This window comes from Nannospalax galili, unplaced genomic scaffold (assembly GCF_000622305.1).
Source record: "Nannospalax galili isolate Female #2095 unplaced genomic scaffold, S.galili_v1.0 scaffold167, whole genome shotgun sequence".
NCBI classification, from domain to species: Eukaryota; Metazoa; Chordata; class Mammalia; order Rodentia; family Spalacidae; genus Nannospalax; species Nannospalax galili.
Window position 1 is genome coordinate 4,138,509 of NW_008358534.1, and position 19,490 is coordinate 4,157,998.

The 19,490-nt window shown below is 38.7% G+C and overlaps 1 protein-coding gene across 1 annotated transcript in view; it reads left to right on the top strand.

The window, feature by feature from the left end:
- The window catches only part of Mcf2 (MCF.2 cell line derived transforming sequence), a 118,337-nt gene that overhangs the window by 20,656 nt on the left and 78,191 nt on the right, over positions 1–19,490 (top strand). Inside the window, exons 2-4 of the mRNA XM_029558015.1 lie at positions 6,901–6,969; positions 10,815–10,929; positions 12,532–12,622. Coding sequence (XP_029413875.1) covers positions 6,901–6,969; positions 10,815–10,929; positions 12,532–12,622 — 275 coding nt within the window. The remainder of the gene's footprint in view (positions 1–6,900; positions 6,970–10,814; positions 10,930–12,531; positions 12,623–19,490) is intronic.

A 19,490-nucleotide genomic window follows, 5' to 3' on the forward strand; every position in this document is an offset into this window, starting at 1 on the left:
CCCTCGCAGGGTGCGTATTCTTATCTGTCGACCCATCTCTCTCCCCATGTTTATCTCTCTCTCTCTCTCTCTCTCTCTCTCTCTCTCTCTCTCTCTCTCTCTCCCTCTCTCTCTCCCCTTCTTTGCTCTCTGTCTCTCTGTCTCTGTCTTTTCGGAACACAGGGTATCACTCATTATGTACCCTGACTGGCGTACAACTCTCTAGGTAAACTACATTGGCCTCACATTTACAGATTCACCTGCCTCTGCCTTCTCAGTGCTAGGATTAGTGTGCACCACTGCACTCCCCTCTTTTCCTTTTTGAGACAGTGCCTCACTCTGTAGCTGAGGCTGGCCTGGTACTTACTTTATAGTCCAGGATGGCCTCAAACACTCAGCAGCTATCCTGCCTCAGCATCCTGAGCACGACTCCAGACCCCCCCTCTTTCTTTTTTAAAGACAGAGGCTGGCCTGGAATGTGGAATCCTCTGACCTTAGCCTCCCATTTGCGGAGATTATAAGCACACACTGTTCTAATATTAGTTTTTAACCTTTGTGATGTAAGGAGCTTTATGATGAGCCACATCACCTAGCAGAGGAGAGCCAAATAGGAATTCACTAGATGTTTACTGAATACCGTGGATTGAAGAGAGACTTTAGTATGTGTTAGCAAAAGAAGGATTTAGCATGAATTTTGGTTTTACATTGCTAGTACTGAATTATGTGAGACTTTCATACTATACCTTTATTAAAGAACAAAGTGCACTCTTCTATTGTAATCTAATGGGAATTTGTTTTGTGATGGTTTCAGAATTACCCTTTTATTTATTTTATCTTTAAATCATAACATTTGTCAAGAGAACACTTTTTGTTGCATGTGCTAAGCCTTTACTGTTTACAGATGGTATGGAGTATCTGTTGTTCAAACTGAAAAGAAAAAAAACTTGGACTCAGAGAATGCTATCTGCCTTGCAGCAGGATTTGAGACTCATACCAAAACCTAATTTTAACACATCAGCCTAGGGAACTTTCAAAGAAATGATTGCTAAAAGAAAACATTGCTGTTAAGAACTTCAGACTGTAAAAATAATGAAGTTTCTTGCAAAAAGATTGTAAACAGTTTTGATGTGGTTTGGGAAGAAACCTATTCATGGAAGAATGGAGGCTATAAAGCTTTATCTAGTTAATAATTTTCACGAGAACTATTGAGTGAATTCTTCTGAGTTCAGTCTTCAGATGACCTGTCTGAGGGCCAGCAAACCAGATAGGTGATGCTGCGAAACCTTTTCTGAATCTCTTTTAGATTCTCCTTTGAGTCCAGAGGTGCCTGGCAGCTGGAGGTTGTTTAATAGGGGACTCGAGTGAATACGTGCATGCCTGGTAGCTTCTCTGAGCCTGCCGATTCATCTTAAGATGAGGCTTTTAATATGCACCTTGTAGGACTGTTTGAAGACCAGAAAAGTGCTTTTAAATGTCTTGTGTGGTGCCTGGCAAATGATAAGGCCCCACGAATGATATCTGTCACTCACCATTTATTTCATGCCCTTGCTCTGTCTTTGTATTGGTGGTGTCACTGGTTTGATCACCATCGTCTTTCTGGTAGCCATTTATTTTCCTTTCTGTTTTTCTAATGTGTTTTGTTTTTGACTCTTGTTTCATTTTTAGTAAAACGTGAGTATATTAGCATTTGCTCTTCAAGCTGTTTATCTGCCATGGTCTGTTAGTGCTTAGGTTAAATGGCTTGTGGTGTCTGTGGTGTGTGTGTGTGTGTGTGTGTGTGTGTGTGTGTGTAGCATGGTTCAGAATCAGTTTTCTTCTTTCATATATGAATAAGAACCACCAAGAAGGGATAAATAGGCACAAGAGAGTGTCACTGTAAAATATAAGCTCAAGGGTTAGAATTATTGCTATTACACTTTAAGGATCTAAAGTAAAAATGCTTTCTATAAAATGGGAAAGCTTGTAGATACCAATTTACTTAATTTTTTAAATGACCATTTTCTCCATGGGAGCCATTACTCAGCTCAGTAGAGTTGAAATTTCTCAAATGGTAATCTACACTTCTATCATGGAATCAGACTCAGAAATAAGCCCTGAAATAGCATTGATTCTAAGCCAGCTGGATGCTTGAGTGTCCTGTGTAGTGATTCACCACAGAGCTTCTTGGCCTTTGTTTCAGCACTACCAGAAATGAGATGATGTAAATGGTCTTCTCTACTTACCATGGCAGCCATATTACCTGTAGATCATTCTGGCATTTTGAACAAAGTACCTTTCTCTGTATGTTCTTTCCGTTTGTCTTCTTTTTCTGAGGGGGACAAAAACAACCAAAGGAGAAGAACCTTGATCAAGTAGATTTGTAGAACATGTACCTATGGCCCATACCCAAGAAGTCATGACGTGTCATATGTATTTTCTAGGAAATATGTTAATATGTTTAACCTTCAATGTTTCACAAACTTATTTGAATCTTTTCTTTTCCCCAGAACATCTATCCTGAATGCCGTAGCACAATATTTGGTGCATAGAAGGTTCTTAATAAATATTTGCTCAAACGCCAATGAAAGCCAAGCGTGGTGGTGCACATTTGTCATCCCAGCACTTGGAAGGTGGAAGCAGGATTACAAATAGTTGAAGCCAGCCTGGGATACATAGCAAGTTTGAGGCTAGCCTAGTTTGTATCAGACCCCATTTTAAAAAATAAAATGAATACAAAATACATCTTTATGAGCTTGAACACGTACCACGTACCATGATGACACATGCTCTTTATTTCTGCAACTGACACAATGAAAAATAGATTAACCGATGTGTGGATATACCTCCTTTCCTCTGCGTACCACCTCAAATATATTCATTTCTGTACCTTATACAGAATTAAATTCTAAGCTTACTGTTTGCAACTTTATGATCAAGATAAGAGTCTGATGCCAGCTTTTTATGTTTACTATGAATAAACTGCAAGGACTTTTCTCAGCTTTGGTTTTCAGTTTGTGCCAAATTGTTTAGGTATACAAGTACAAGGTTTCACAGTGCAACACTTAACTGCAGATCTGCTGGATGACGGTGTTTGTCCAATATCAACCTTTATTTGGCTTCCCAACCAACTTTTGGGGTTTAGCAAGTAGTCCCAGTTATTTGTGTGTAAAGGAACTTCCTACATGAGGCAGCTAGACCAGCTCCTGTAAAACATGTGTTCTGTCATTAAGGAAGATGCTGTAATGTGGGCTTAGTGCAGTATTGTGATCAAGAGTATATATATATATATATATATTTAAAATTTTATGTGCATGAGTGTTTTGCCTACATGCATGTAAGTATATCCATGTGTACAATATTTGTGAGACTTACAAGAGGGTGACCAATTCCCTTGACCTTGACTTATGGACAGCTCTTGACGCCATGTCAGTGCTGGGGACTGAACTCAGGTCCTCTGTCAGAGCAGCCAGTGCTCTTAACCATTGTACAATCTCTCCAGCTTCTTATATATAATTTAATTAACTTTAAATTTATTTTTATTCTATGTGTATGAATACTTTATCTCCATGCATATATGAGTGCATCCATGTTGTACAATGTCTGTAGTAGCCAGAAGAGGGAGTCAGATCCCCTGGAACTGGAAGTATAGGCAGTTATTAGCCACCATATGGATGCTGGGAACCAAACTTGAGTCCTCTGCAAGAGCAGCCAGTACTCTTAACCACTGAGTGCATATATATATATATATATATATATTTGAAAAAATATATAATTTTGGGGACAGGGTCTCATGCAGCCTATGCCGACCTCACACTCATTATGTATCTAAGTATGACTTTGGACTTCCTTCCCACCTGTCTCTGCCTCCGAGGTGCTGGGATTACAGATGTACAGCAGCATACTTGGTTTACTCAGTGCTGAGGATGGGTCCCATGACTTCATACACGCGAGGCAAGCACTCCACCAGCTGAGCTACATCCCCAAGCTTTTTTAAATTTCTTAAGCTCTGGAATTGGAGAATTTAGAGTCAGCGAGAGAAAAATTATGAATCATTCATTTTTACTTTTTGCCACATGAAGAAATCTGAGTAGAGATGCAAGAGCCTTGGATTCAAAGCAAGGTATAGCTCAGCATCATGACTTTCTCTAAATCTAGGAATCTACTGTTCTCCACCTTTTTGTTTTCAGCAACAGTCTCACCTTGTCCTCTGTGGCAGCTCAGTGATAGCCCCATGTCTTTGTTGCCTTTCTTGTGTTAGTTCTTCTCCCTTCAGTCTGATGTTAATCTAGAGTGTTCCTTAAAGCGATACCATCTCTTTTAACCCTCATTTCATCCCTCTTCATTAGTAAGGAAATGTTATTTTCCTGGTACATTTGTGGGAGACATTTAGGGATCAAGAACTAGTATATTTTTCTTATCTATGTGGATTTTTCCATATTGTTGGCTCTCTTAGAATGTAAGGCACCTTAAAAACCATCTGCTATACAACCCTAAAGTGGAGGTAACATGGGGAAGGATGCCCGAGTGACTTGTTCAAGGTTACAGTGCAACTCAGCGGCTGAGATAAACAAAGCCCGTGGCTTTCTACTCTCAGCCCAATGGCTTTTTGCTTTATGCTCCAAGACATCATTTTTAGAGTTCTGCAATCATCTGAATGGTACAGGAAGAGTCAAGTTAATACTTGTTAGTACTTTGTTTGCCATCTGATGTAAAATGAATTTATCTTTATAGATATTGCTGTTGCCGTTCAAGGGAGGAGAGAAATCTTTGTTTCTTTTGAAAGGTTACTTTTATGTTCTAATGCTATTTATTTGTTCGCTTGCTTGAGACAGTCTCACTATGTAGTCCTGGCTGGTCTAAAAGACACTGTGTAGACCAGACTGGCCTTGACCTCACAAAGATTCACATGCTGCTGCCTCCCAAGTGCTGGGATTAAAGACATGCACCAACCATACCTGACTTCTTTTATTTAAACTGTAGACCATTACCACTTTTGCAAGACTGTGGGGACAGAGAAAATTCTTGTCCTTTATTTCATCATCCTTCTCTTATATCTCCATATCTAAAAATGTCACTGTGTGATACATTGACTGTGACTGTGATAAACACATTCTTTTATATGAGACAACAAAATATTGGAGGAATAAATGCAGATGTTAATGTGTATGCCTTGGTTTGGAATATACTAGGAATCTAAATACATGTGTATAGATATACAAATATTAAATAAAGACATTTTTGAGAATTAGTTTTTATATTCTGATCAGTTACATTAAAAGTTACTACATATTTATTTTATGTGCATGTGTGTGTGTTGGGGGGTGAGGGGGTACATGCCACAGTGCTCATGTGGGGTCAAGGGGCAAATCATAACTTGTAGGAGTCAGTTCTTTCCTTCTACCATGTGGGGCCTAGAGATTGAACTCAGGTCATCAGGCTTGACAAGAGGCGCTTTTATCTACTGAGCTCTTTCTTCATGGGCCCCCAATTATATGTTTTTAATGGCTTGTATTTTATGAAAGTAAATATGCCAATTCATTGCTTTATGTATCCAATTGTGTGGGTTGTTCCATAGGATTCACTATTTTACTCATTGGAAACTGGTTTAATTCCTTTGAGGAGGGCCTTTGATAAAGCACATCTATATGGGATGCTTTGAGAAGCTCTAAGCAGGGGATGTCATCAGTCTGACACCACCAAATACCATGACTTTGAAGGTTCTTTATATCAGAAAGCAAGTGGAAAGTATGGCTTCAATAAGAGATGTGGAAGCGTAGAACCACGGGCATTAAAACCAGCAATCCAAAATAGCCTAGTTCAATGACCTATTTTCTTTTAAAAAGTTATCCTTGTTCGTGGACAGAGGCAGATAATGGACTTTGCCTTTTGGCCCCTATAGTGTTCAGTAGATTTGAACATTGCAAGCCAGTGTTTTAAGATCTAGGGCAACAGAGGCAATGGAGCAGGGCAGAGACATTGTTTCAAAAAGCAGTGATAAAAGTGACTTAAACTGCCATTGTTTACTGAGTACCCATTGTTATGCCAGCTCCTTCACATTACTGTGCACATTACTCTGTGTGTGAAATAGGTTATAGATGAGGAAATTGAGATGCAATGAGTCTTAAGAAACTCGCCCATTCAACTTTGTATAGCTACTTAGTGCAGCAAACGGGATTTGAATACAGGTTTGTCTTACTCAGAAGCCCATATGGTAAAACACTGTACTATAATCTCTTCCTGACTTATTGGATAATAATACTTACCTTAGGGGTATTTTGGGATCCAATAAGATTTTATTTTTATTTAAAAATATTTTATTAATTATATTTTGTGTATGAGTATATTCTGTGCATATATGTAAGTGCACATGTGTCATGCAATGCCCACAGATGTCAAAAGAGGGTATTAGTTCCCCTGGAACTGGAGTTATGTGTGGTTGTTACCACGAGAGTGCTGGGTACCAAACCTGGTTTCTCTGTAAGAGCAGTTAGTGCTCCTAACCACTGAACAATCTCTCCTGCCCCCCCCAATAAGATTATAAAAAATCCTAAAAGTGCTTCGTAATTTCTAACAAAGTTCTGTGTAGTGAAAGATACCATTAGAAGGCAATATGCTATAATAAATGTATGACTACCCTCCAAAGAAATCCGGATGTCCTGCTGTCTGTACCTTGTCGATGGTTTTCTGATGAGCAAGAGTAGCTTGTGTTCCAGACAAAGATTCTGAAAAGCAGGTCACTGGCTCTGTGTGCCCAGTGATGTTGTTAAGAGTATGGATATCTTTTCCTGTAGCTGAGGGAGGAAAGAGGCGAGGATTGCTGATGATGTGTCTGCAGACACAAATCTCCAAGGACCCCAGACTTCCGTTGAGCACACTGAGAATTCCTGTGTGGTTCTAGTTGCACTTTGACATTGGTGTTGTTTCCTCTCTTATTTGTTATAGAAACTGAGCTGCTCTTCTGGTTAAAGGACATCAATCATTTCTTAATGCAAGACATTGCCTTCCTGTCTGGTAAGCAAATTTTATCATGTATTTAAGTGCAGATAAATATATGAATGGGTCAGCAGAGTTCATTTGACATTTATACAGATAGCTTGCTCTTCTAATACTTATATACATATACACACATATGTGCATTAGCTTGAGAAACATTTTAATAAACTTTAATATATTATGCATCTAGTTACTAAGCAAATGGACACTCAGAAAAATTAAGAGCTTTTAAGCATAATTAAGTGATTAAAACCAACCTTATGGTGCTGGAGAGGTGGCTCAGGGGATAAGAGCACTTGCTGTTCTTCCAGAGGAGCCGGGTTCAACTCCCAGCACCCACATGGCAGCTCTGTTGTCCTCTTCTGGCCATTGCAGGCACTACACACATATCGATAAAAGCATACTGGCAATCAAAACACTTGTTCAAATAAAAATAAATAAATCATTAAAAAATCCCCAACCTTACCACTCTTGTACACTTGGCCTTCAGGTCAAGTCTTCAGATATCCATAACAGGGAAATCTAAGTGCGTGTCTTGGGTGGTTGCAGACTGGATGGGAAGTTAGCAGTTATAGTAGGTTTTTTGACAGTTTATTCTCTACTATGGTAGCTCCAACAAATGTTGGCAAGCAACATTTTAAGTATTTTTTTTAAAGGATTTCACTTAGACAAGATAAAGTTTGCTTTTCTCAACTGTGTATACTTTAATTTTATAAGTTTTATTTTACACAGTTTTAAATGTTGTTAAATACATATGAAGTTTATCATCTTAACCATTTCAAAGAGCACAGCTATCTGGAATTAAGTATATTTATTTGTATTTTTTTGCAGCCATCACCAACATACATCTTTAGGCAGGGTCTTCTTATGTTGCCCAGGCTGGCCTTGAATTCACGATCCTCCTGCCTCTCTGGGGTTGTACACAAGCTCCACCACGCCCAATTTCCAGAACTCTTTTAAAAATATGTCATTTTTATTTTATGTTTATGAGCCTGCAGATAGGTAACCTCACAATGTGTATGTCATTCCTTTGGGGAACAGAAGATGTTGGATCCCATGGAACTGGAGTTACTCATAAGTTGCTAGCCACCATGGGGGTTCTGGGAACTGAACCTGGATTCTTGGCAAGAACACAAGGATCTAACCACTGAGCCACCTGACCATCCCCCCTAAAATGCCTTAATTTTGTAAAGTTGAAACTCTGTATCTGTTGAGTAGTAACTCCCATTCCATTCCCATCCCCCATAATCCCATGGGAAATCACCATTTTCCTTTCTGCCTCTGTAGACTTGACTAGCCTAGATTCCTACATAAGTGAAAGCATGTGGTATCTTTGATTTGGTGACTAGCTTCTTTTATCAAGTATGATGTTCTCATGGTTCACCGATGCTGTACCACGTGCTGGAATCTCTTTCTTTACAGCTGAATGATATTTCATCATATATACATGCCACATGATTTTATTTATTCATCCTTTGATGGCTCATTGGCTGCTTCTATGTTTTGTTTCTTGTACATATTGCTGTTAAAGAGCAATATATGCTAGGAGAAACGTTACTATGGAATCCTTTCATTTTTTGTCACTGGTCAGATTTTTGGAAAAGTTTGGCTTCAAAACAAGAAAATGTCCAGTCCTTGGGAGCCAGGGGCAAGAGGATCTTTGTGAGTTCAGGGCCAGCCTGGTCTATATAGCAAGTTCTGGGCCAGTTAGGGACACATAGTCAGACAGTGTCTCAAAAAAAAAATTAAATTAAAAAGTCAGTTCTTCCCAGACAGGGGCTATGTGTAGCTCAGTGGTAGAGCTCTCATGTCTGAAGTGCTTTTGCTTCACTCGGGTGTCCTACCACTGATCTACACTTCCAGAGCTCAGTGTTGTCTACACTGTGTTCTGAATGGAACTAACCTCAAGGCTTGTTGCTCCCATCTACATCCTTCTCCTCACTTTTCCTTCTTTCTCTGATAGTTCGTTGTTGTTTATAAAATATTTCTGCTTGTACTTTCTTTCAAAAAATGTTTCCAGTGGAGGATGATATAAACCTCCCAATTTTGAATAAAGAGATCCCCTTTGTGCATTTATCATACATGTGCTATCTAGTACAGTGCTCATTGGTAATAAGTTTAATAGATTAAAATTTAGTAGATTAGTCAGTCAGTGATAATTACTCTTAGAGGAGTCATGGATCATTTCCATTGATAGATGAACTTTACATAAATATTAGATGACTCTGTCTCTAAGAAGAGTGCTCACTCATTTGTTCAGGTCGGGAAGGGGAGAAAAACACAGATTGAGATTGATTTTGTTTATGTTCTGTCAAATATTGAGGGCTGGGCAGTGAAATTTCTGGTGCTCAGTTTTACTTCCTGTGCTTCACAGCTCTATGACTAGGTGCATAAACATTTAGGATTATGTCGCTTTGATAAATCAACCATTTAAAATGATCAGATATGCCTTTTTTATTGTTGTTGGTCTTTTTAAGACAGGGTCTCCCTATAGTGCCAGCTGGCCTGGAACTCTATATGTAGACCAGGCTGATCTTGAACTCTCACCACTCCTGGCATCAGATTAGTTTTCTAACAAAGATTCATTGTACTTAAAAAAATTGTTCGTGTAGTGGCGCATGCCTGTAATCCCAGCACTTGGGAGGCAGAGGCAGGCAGATCTCTGTGAGTTCAAGGCCACCCTGGTCTACAAAGTGAGTTCCAGGCTAGTTGGGGCTATAGGGAGACCCTGTCTCAAAAAGACAAAAAAGTGTGAGTGAGTGTGTGTGTGTGTGTGTGTGTGGTCTATTTGTAAGTACGCATGTATTCAGATGTACACGGAGGCCAGAAGAGGGTATTGGAACCCTGAAGCTGGAGTTGCAGGTGTTTGTGAGCTGCCTGATGTGGGTGCTAGGAAATGAATTCTAGTTCTCTGTAAGAGCAGTGTGCACTCTAAACTGCTAAGTCATCTCTCCAGCCTTTCAAATGAACATTTTTATATCTAGTAATATCCTTGGTTCTGAAATCTAGTTTGTCTAATATTGAACAGTATAGCAAGGCAGATTCCATCCTTCTGCTTGTGGTTCATTTGTACTTTTACATGTATGTTTCTTACTGACATTCAGGCTAATTATCTTGGATTGTGTGTGTGTGTGTGTGTGTGTGTGTGTGTGTGTACATGTGTGGAGGCTAAAGGTTGATATTATGTGCTTTTTTCAATCATTTTCCACAATATCCTTTGAGGCAGTCTCTGGAGCTTGACTATTCAGCTAGACTGCTGGCCAGCATACCTCAGGGACCCACCTTTCTCCAACTTCCCAGGCTGGGATTAGAAGTGAATGTACCCAAGCTCTTCTTTAAATGAGTTCTGAGGGATCCAGTTCGGTTCCTCATGCTTGTGTGGCAAGCATTTTACCCACCAACTGAGTCATCTTCCCAGTCCCAGCCTTTGAGATTTAACTGTAACATTCAGATAATTTACTTGTTTTGTACCATTTTCTATCATGCTTACCATGACTCCATGTGGTCATTTATGAAGTTTTCTTTTGCTATCAAACTACTAATTGGCTCTCATTTGGAATTCAGGCTCATAGCCTTGATGTAGAAATTTGTTTCTTAACCTCCCTTGTTTGAGGATCGGCTGTTTCTTCAGCCATCCTTCTTATGCTTATCACATACATTTCCCTCCTGACTTATTTATTCATGTTGTCCTTCTAGTTTTGGTTTTGGAACCAATTTGCTATTTTTAAAACATAATCAGGAATGTATCATTATTTTGGTTTATATGGAAATTATTATTCTCATAATCATCTTTTTTAAAATCTAAAAATCCTCATCTTGTTTTGTCACATAAATTGACAATTTGGTGGATTTGGTTATTTTAGGTGGCCGGGGACGGGACAATGCTTGGATCATTACATTTCCAGAAAACTGCAATTTCAGATGCATCCCAGAGGATATAATAGCAAAAGTGCTCAAATACCTGACGGCTGTTGCAAGGTATAGTACTTCATTACATTCTAAAATTTTGTTTTGTATCAAATACCCACTTGAAGCTTAGAACATGAAGATTGCTCGTTGGTATAGTTATTATTGTTATTGCGTGTAACAAGTAGACTTCCCTTCAGAGTAGAAAAATATAAGGGAAAGGGAGGCTGATAGACACTTAAAAATATACTGAGGATCTATGTAACCAAAACTGCAGGTCTCGAATTGCTTGTATTCCTGAGGAAGAAGAGCCTAGGCTAAGCATGACTATCATACATGAAAGGAAATCATCTTTCCCAACAGTGAAGACAGCCATTCTTCATTTTGTTTGATGATAAAGTAAGAAGACTGTATCGTAGATTCAGCAATGTTGTTGGAAGATGGTAGGCAGAATGACTTGATAGTAAAGACATTTTGAACTAGTATATGATAAGCTTAATATATCTCCTTTAGAGGGACCAGAGAGATGGCTCAGTGGTAAGAATGCTTGCTGTATAATTATTAGGACTGCTATTCAGATCTCAGCACCCACATAACAAGATGGATGTCCCCTCTACAACTGTTACACGAGTTATGAGGGGGCCATAGACAGGAGGAAACCCATGCCTTAGTCTTCTCTTTGTGTGTACACAAAGGTGCACTTACCCACATACCTCACACATGTGTGTGCATGCTCACATACACATATACACACACCACTCAAAACCTTCCTTAGAAATTTTGTTTGTTTTGAAGATAAACTATTATTTATTTATTTACTTATTTAAGACAGGGTCTCATATAGTGGTGCCTAGTCTGGAATTTCCTATTAGACCAGGCTGACCTCAAATTCACAGTGATCTGTCTGCCTCTGCCTCCTGAGTGCTGGGGTTAAAGGCGTGTGTCACCATGCTCAGGAAAGATAAAAGTGAGATTTTTTTTTTTTTTTGAGATGGAAGCTCACTATGTAGCCCTGACTGACCTGGAACTCACTATATAGGCCAGGGTGGCCTCAAATTAGCAGAGATCTACCTGCCTTTGACTGCCAAATGCTAGTATAAAGGTATGCTGCCTAGCAATACTCATAACGTCTTTTAAAAACTATTTTTTTTATTTTATGTGTATAAGTGTATTTCCTGCATGTATGTAAATATACCATATGCATGCAATGCCCACAGAGGCCTGAAGAGGGTGTCAGATCCCCTGGAACTAGAGTTGTGAATGGTTGTTAGCTACCATGTTGGTACTGAGAACCAAACCGAGGTCCTCTGCAAGAGCAGCTAATGCTTGTAAACACTGCTGAGCCATCTCTTCAGTTAAATATTGGCAATCTTAAAAGCAACCCTAACACAATGATAAATTAATATGACAGAACAGTAGTTCCCTATATCCACTGGGGATATGATCCAAGACTAGCCCCAGACTTATAGAGATCTGCCTGCCTCTTCCTCCCAAGTGCTGCAATTAAATCCATGAGGAATCACCACACCCTCCTTCAATTAACTTTTTAAGATAGTATTTTATAATTGATCTAAGCTTGTGTTCAGTCAAACATCAAATATAAATGAATAATTATAAATACAGATATAGAAAAGGCAGGTTATTATTTAAAAATTATTTCCTTTTATCTTGTAGGGAAAATGGATCTGACTCCCGATTCACTATTATTCTGGATCGAAGACTGGATACATGGTCTTCTCTCAAAATTTCTCTCCAGAAAATCTCAGTAAGTACCATGCACTCCATAACAAATTCTTTTCTTGTTTTATGTATACTTAACAGTATGGAAGTATGGGTTATTTTGATATTGATGGAGACAATAAATAGCAATGAGATAATGAGGAGAAAGTAAGAAGACTTTATGAGGAGACTGAGGTAAACAGCTTCCCACCCAATGTAAATTCTAGTGGGAAAGAATGAGTAGTTGATTGTTCAAGTTATGAGCGAGGAAAGACTCATGGCTCTCTATGCCTTTCAGAGCAAGGCATATATTTTATAGGACCTTTTGGAAAATGGAAATAGCTGTATTCTATACCCATTATATGTGGAAAAGTATAAAGAAGTTTAAAACCAGTCACTAATCCAACCACCCAGAGATAAGCACTTCTTGACGTTTTAGTGTGTGTCTTTCTATCTAGGCTTGGTTTTCCTAGGATGGAGTGAGTCCTCTAAAATGACATGTCTCCCTAACTGGAATGTGGTTCTCACTTTTCCAAGATTCAGAGAGAGAAAACAGTTCTCCTAAAAGAAGTATTGTGAGAAATACAATCCTGCACATGATCGAGACATTCACATTATTAGGATCTCCAGGAGGTTGTGATGTGATGCGTCCCTTTCACTGAAAAGCAGGTAGATGAGGTCAGAGTTCTTCAGAGCTGACAAATTTGGGGATATCTGTGGTTGCTTCATGTGGCCTACTTCCTCTATCAGAGCAGAATTGCTGAGGCTCAATATACTTTTTGTTTGTGATTCAAATAATATCAACCATGTGAAATTCTTTTACTTTTCATTTGTTTCTATTGCTTTATTTTGCAAAAACAGAAAGCTCAACAATAAATGATAAAATGGGAATATTTATTTTTAAGATGACATGTAAAAACAGAAGTTGTACATATTTATGGATTATCATGTGATGTTTCATGCATCTACAAATACTATATAATGTTTAAACCAGGGCAAGAATAGCTGTCTCCTCAAACGTGTCATTTCATTATGGTGAGACCATTCAAAATCCTTCTATCTCTTGTTGCCTCCTGTATAACACCACACCGGATCTTTTTGCTTCTGTCCTCTGAAGTTTTTTCTTTTTCTCCTGACTGAATCAGAGGCCACTCACCTGAGGGAGTTGATTTAGTTGTAAAGACAAGATAAAAATCTAGGTTATTGAAATTCTGAATCAGTACTTTCTTGCTATATTATTTTGTCAATGAACATAAATAATACTAGCACTCAAAGACAGACGTAATGGCAAAATAAGTGAGATCATTTGTTTCATATATGTCATAGATTATTCCTTTTGGGTGTGATTTTGCAGTGTTTTTCTGTTATTTGTTTAAAGGAGGTATTTAATGATAAACGGTACGTCCTAACTTCTTATCTTGTTGCTGTAATAAGCTACTCTGACAAAAGCAACTTAAGGGAGAAAGGTTTTTTTTTTTTTTTTTAACCTCACAGTTGTAGGCTACAGTGCATCATAGCAGGGGAGTCAGAGTGGTGGGAGCTTGAGGTAGCAGATCACATCACATCCTCAGCCAGAAGATACATACATGCTAGTGCTCAATGCACTTTCTCCACAGTCTAGGATCCCCTGTCTAGGGAAGGGTATGGACCACAGAGGGTGGCAAGGATTCCCTGTCTAGGGAAGGGTATGGACCACAGAGGGTGGGGCTTCCCACATCAATTAACACGATCAAGATAATCCCCTAGGGGAAGGAGAGATGGCTCAGCAGCTAAGAACACTGGCTACTCTTACAGAGGACCTGTTTGGTTCCCAGCACCCACATGGTGGTTAATAATTGTCCATACCTCCAGTTCCAGAGGATCCAGTGCCCTCTTCTGACCTCCCTGGGCATTGTATGACACAGGTGCACTTAAATGCGTGCAGGCAATATACTCACATACATTTAAATTTTTTAAAAAAAATTTATTAAAATTTTTTGATTTCTTTAATTTTATTTTTATGTGTCTGTGGAAGATGGAAGAAGGCATTGTATTTCCTGGAACTGGAATTACAGATGGTTGTTAGCCAACATGTGGGTTTTGGGATTCAAACCTGGGTCTTCTACAAGAACAGCCAGAGCTCCTAACCACTGAACCATCTCTCCAGCCCCATAACTTATGTTTTTAAAAAATAGATAATCCCCTAGACATGACCAGAGGCACATCACCCGGGTGATTTTAGATTTTGTTATGTTGGCAGTTAACACGAATCATCATAAAATAGAAAGAAGGAAACACAAAAGTCAAACAAGTTATTAAAATAAAAGAGCGAGACTAGGGATAAAATAATTGGTAGAGTACTTACCTACAAAGTCTTGGGTTCCAGCTCTAGCGCCACATAAGACAGACATGGTGGTATATTCCTGTAAACCTAGCACTCAGAAGGTAGAGACAGGAAGATAAGAAGTTCAAGGTCATACTCAGCTACATAATGGATTTGAGGCCAACCTGGGCTGTAGGAGACCCTGTCTCAAACAACAGTCACATAAAGCCTTCATGTAAGTATTTTTCTTCTCAAAAGTGTTTGTATTTATTAGGTAGCATTTATACTCCTTATTTCCTGATTAATAAATGTAGTCATGCATCAAAATTTGTGTGATCTATGCTGAAAGTACACTGATACATGTTCTTTGGGGGCGTTTTATATACACATGTATTTATGTTTTATTTTTATTTTATATGTATGAGTGTATTGCCTGCATGTATGTAAGAGCAGCACATGCATGTAGTGCCTGCAGAAATGAGAAGAGGGCATTAGATTCCCTGGAACTGAAGTTATGGGTGATTGTTAGACACCATGTGGGTGCTTGGAACCAAATCTGGGTCTCTTATAAGAGCAGCCAGTGCTCTTAACCAGAGCTATCTCTCCATCCCTCCCCACTTTTTTCATTTTTATTTTTTTGTTTTGTTTTGTGTTTTGAGACAGAGTCTCACTATGTAACCCCAGCTAGCCTAGAACTTACTGTGTAGCTCCAGCTGACCTGAAACTCACTACGCAGACCAGACTGGCCTCGGTCTTACAGAGATCTTCGTGCCTCTGCCTCCCGGGTGCTGAGGTGAAAGGTGTGAGGCACCATGCCTGGCTGATACCTATTCTCTGGAAAGGATATGCAATAAATCCCAGGTCAGATAGCTAAATAACTAAAAATCCAGAGCAAGAATTGAAATTTTGAGTATTTTTTTTGTTTTATGGATTATGTATATACAACTAAATTCAGTGTTTTTTTTTATTTAAATAAAATTCCTTTGGAGTGAATATATCTGCCCTTCATATACTATTGAGCTGTATCAATAGGGCCCAATGAAGTAAAGGCCATTTTCCCTTGCTGTGGCGTTTTAGGATTGGTCTTTGGATTTGTTAAGTAAACTTTAGTTTATGCCCATAAGCAGTCCTTTTCTGCTAAATATAGTCCTTCTTGGAATAAAACTTTTTTGAGAGAAGGTCTCACTGTGTAGCTCTAGCTGACCTAGAGCTTGCAATGTAGACAAAGCTGGCCTTCAATTCAGAGATCTGTGTGTCTTTGCCTATGCTGTGATTAAAAGTATATACCACCATTCCTGGCCAATAAAACATTTCTTACTGCCTAGCTCTCTGTCTTTTGAGCAAAATAGCATCTGCTTGCTTAAATCGATTCTCACTGACTATTTGGCACATGACATTGTCTTTTGGTAAAGTTTTATTTTTATTAAGACAGATTGCTTGGAATAAATGTTTTATTTTCTAACAAAATAGAAACAAAAGATTAAGTGTTGATCTTATCAACTTGAGGTCAATAGAGGGATAATGATTGGTTTCTTGGGAAGTGAATTCCCACATTTTGTTTTCCTAGAGCTGCTCCCCCAGTGGGGAGGTATGAACCATGTTCAGTGGGTAGGAGCAATTACTGTATAAGCATGAGAACCTGAGTTCAAATCCCTAGACTCCACCTCTGTGGGGGGTGGACACAGGAGGATCAATGGAGCTCCGTGGCTGCCAGCTTAGTTCCATGTTTAATGAGAGACTCTGTCTCAAGGAAACAAGGCAGAGAGTGATAGAGCAGGGCACCCAGCATCTTCCTCTGGCCTCTGTGCATGCACGTGAGTGTGTGCACACACTCACAAACACACACTCATACAGAAGCAATCCAAAATTTCTGGAGTTGTTTCTTTTCAATATTTTTATTGTTTCTGCTTTTGATATAGTTTCTATACCCATATTCAAAGAGCATGTTAATTATATCTCAACCATCAATAGCTGTTGGGCACTGTTTGAAATAAAGATGAGGGTGGAATACTAGTTAATTTCATTAGGAAAAACTGGCATTCAGGAAGGACTTAGGGTAAAAGTAACCATTGTACAACAGGGATAACTGTTCATGGTCTATTACTTTAACCCTTGCTATATTTTTCTGGTCCTAGGGATAGAACCTAGGGCCTCATGCATATTAGGCAAGTGCTGTACCATTGAGCATCATCTGTACTTCAATATAAGATGATACAGGAGCTGGAGAATGACTCAAGGGTTAAGAACACTAGTTGTTCTTGCAGAGGACCCATGTTCAATTCCCAGCATCCACGTGGCAACTGCCCTAACTCCAGTTCCAGGGGATCTGATGCCCTCTTCTGACCTCTGGAGGCATTGCGCAACATGGGTGCAATTATATGCATGCAAGCAATACACTCATACACATAAAATAAAAATAATAAATAAAACATAAAAAATGGCACAGTTCAATTTGAATTCCTTAACTTAGAGTTTCCCAAATAAACAATTAGGCTTCATAATTAATGAGAAGAGACACTTAAAATTATTGCACATTGACACCTAATAAATTTACATATTAATGGGGAAGATGCGATGTTTTCATATATGTATGTATGTTGTATAATGACATATCTATCACATTAAACATTATTTCTTTGTGGTGAGAATATTCAAAATGCTCTCATTTAGCTAATTGGGGGGAAGGTTAATTTGAAGGTTTTAAAAAGTTTGCATGCATGTTATGCTCTACATTATTATTATTTGCTTATTTTTATTTTATGTGTATGAGTGTTTTGCCTGCATATTGTAAATGCACTGTGCTAGAAGAGAGTGTCAGATTCCCTGGAACTGGAGTTACTGATGGTTGTCAGCTGCCACATGGATGCTGGGAACTGAACCTGGGTCCTCTGTAAGAGCAGCCAGTGCTCTTAACTGCTGAGCCATCTCTCCAGTCCTCTTTCTAGATCATTATCAGGGTAAGACTTAAACTGTAACCGTTCTTAATACTTAAACCCAGAATATAATGTAGTAAAACAGTACAGAATTGAAATTTAATTCTCAGACCAGGGTGCGACAAGAGTAAAAGATATGAGTGAGTGCTACCTTCACAAGGGATCTTAGCATTCCACCTTAAAAAAATCTAACTGCGCAGAGAAAGCCAGTCCTATGCAGACTGTTCTTAGGAAGAGAGTGTTGTTTTTTTTTTTCATTCTTCCACTGTTAGAACATGCCTGATCTTCTTGAACAGTCCAGCACCCGTTAATCCACAAGGTTCAATTGGGCTAAGTAGTTGGGAGACTGTGTCAACTCTGAATTACAATGAGCAGCAGGGAAGAATCTGTCAGCTGACTAATCAGGGATAGTGGATTTTTTTTTTTTTTTCAGCTCTGCCACTGTGGTAATGGAAGCAGCCGCAGTAGCTTTGTTTGATAGAGATTTTTGGCTGCTGTTTTCAAATACCACCCAAGAAGCAGCTTGTAATTCATCAATGTTGCGCTGACAATCGGAAAAGAAGAGTGTAATTGTGTATAGGCGAGATGGCAGAAGCAAATCCCCCGAGAGGCAAGATGAGGTTCAGAAGGAATGCGGTAAGGGCTCTGCCTGCAGTCCTGGAAAGCCTATTCCCAAGTTCAAGTGCAGGGATGCTGCAGCATGGTGCTACAGCACAAACTGCTGAGTGGGCTTTTAAGGATACATGGAGAGAATGCAGTCTCCTATTTGCATGCGTTGCATTGATTACTGTGAGACTGGAGTAGGGTAATTTAAGGAAGTGGAGGAGGTGGAATAGCATTTCACAATTTAAATGTCATCAAGTTTATCAGAGAGCATTGTTGGTCATGTTATTAGTTTAAGAAAGTAATAATATCGAATTACAAAGCTTTAAATCAGCATTTATAATAATAGCTAACAAAAGGATTTGTGCTTTTTTTGACTGTGGTCAAGCAGACTGTGCTACCGTGGTTAGGTGTGGAAGTGATTTCATCAGCCACCCTTAGCTGTCACTGTGCAAGTGTAAGCATTTACACATCTGTAATGGCATGAAATTTTTGTGGTTTCAATTCTTCTATAAATGTACACTTTCAAGATGCAAAATTCTAGCCTGCTGACACCTGCTTTCTTTCAAAGGATGGGAAAGTGACTTACTTTCCAACATAAGCTAAAATTTGCAACTTTCTCCTTCAGCTGCATTCCAGAAACACTTCTAAATTTTTGTTTCATTAATTCATTCATCCACTAAATTACTCAGAAAACTTCTAACACCGTCTTCAGCTTTGTTTTGGAGAAACATCGAAATAACATTAAATAACTCTAGCTACTTAATAACAAATTGATCATAAATAAGACTTTAAATGCCACTTCTTTGGAGCAAATTTTTATGCTTTGAAGAATTGTTATTTTTTAATCATCATTTTTAAAAATTTTAAATAATTACATGATTAGAAGCTTTTCACTACACTTTAACATATTCAGTAACACTTCTTTTAAAACTTAATGCCATTGAGGTTATGGTTTAAGTTATAAACTTGCTAGCTCAAAAAGTTGAGATCTCTCTCTCTCTCTCTCTCTCTCTCTCTCTCTCTGACATTCACTATTAAGCCCACTACAATTATAATCTAAGATGTGTCTGTAT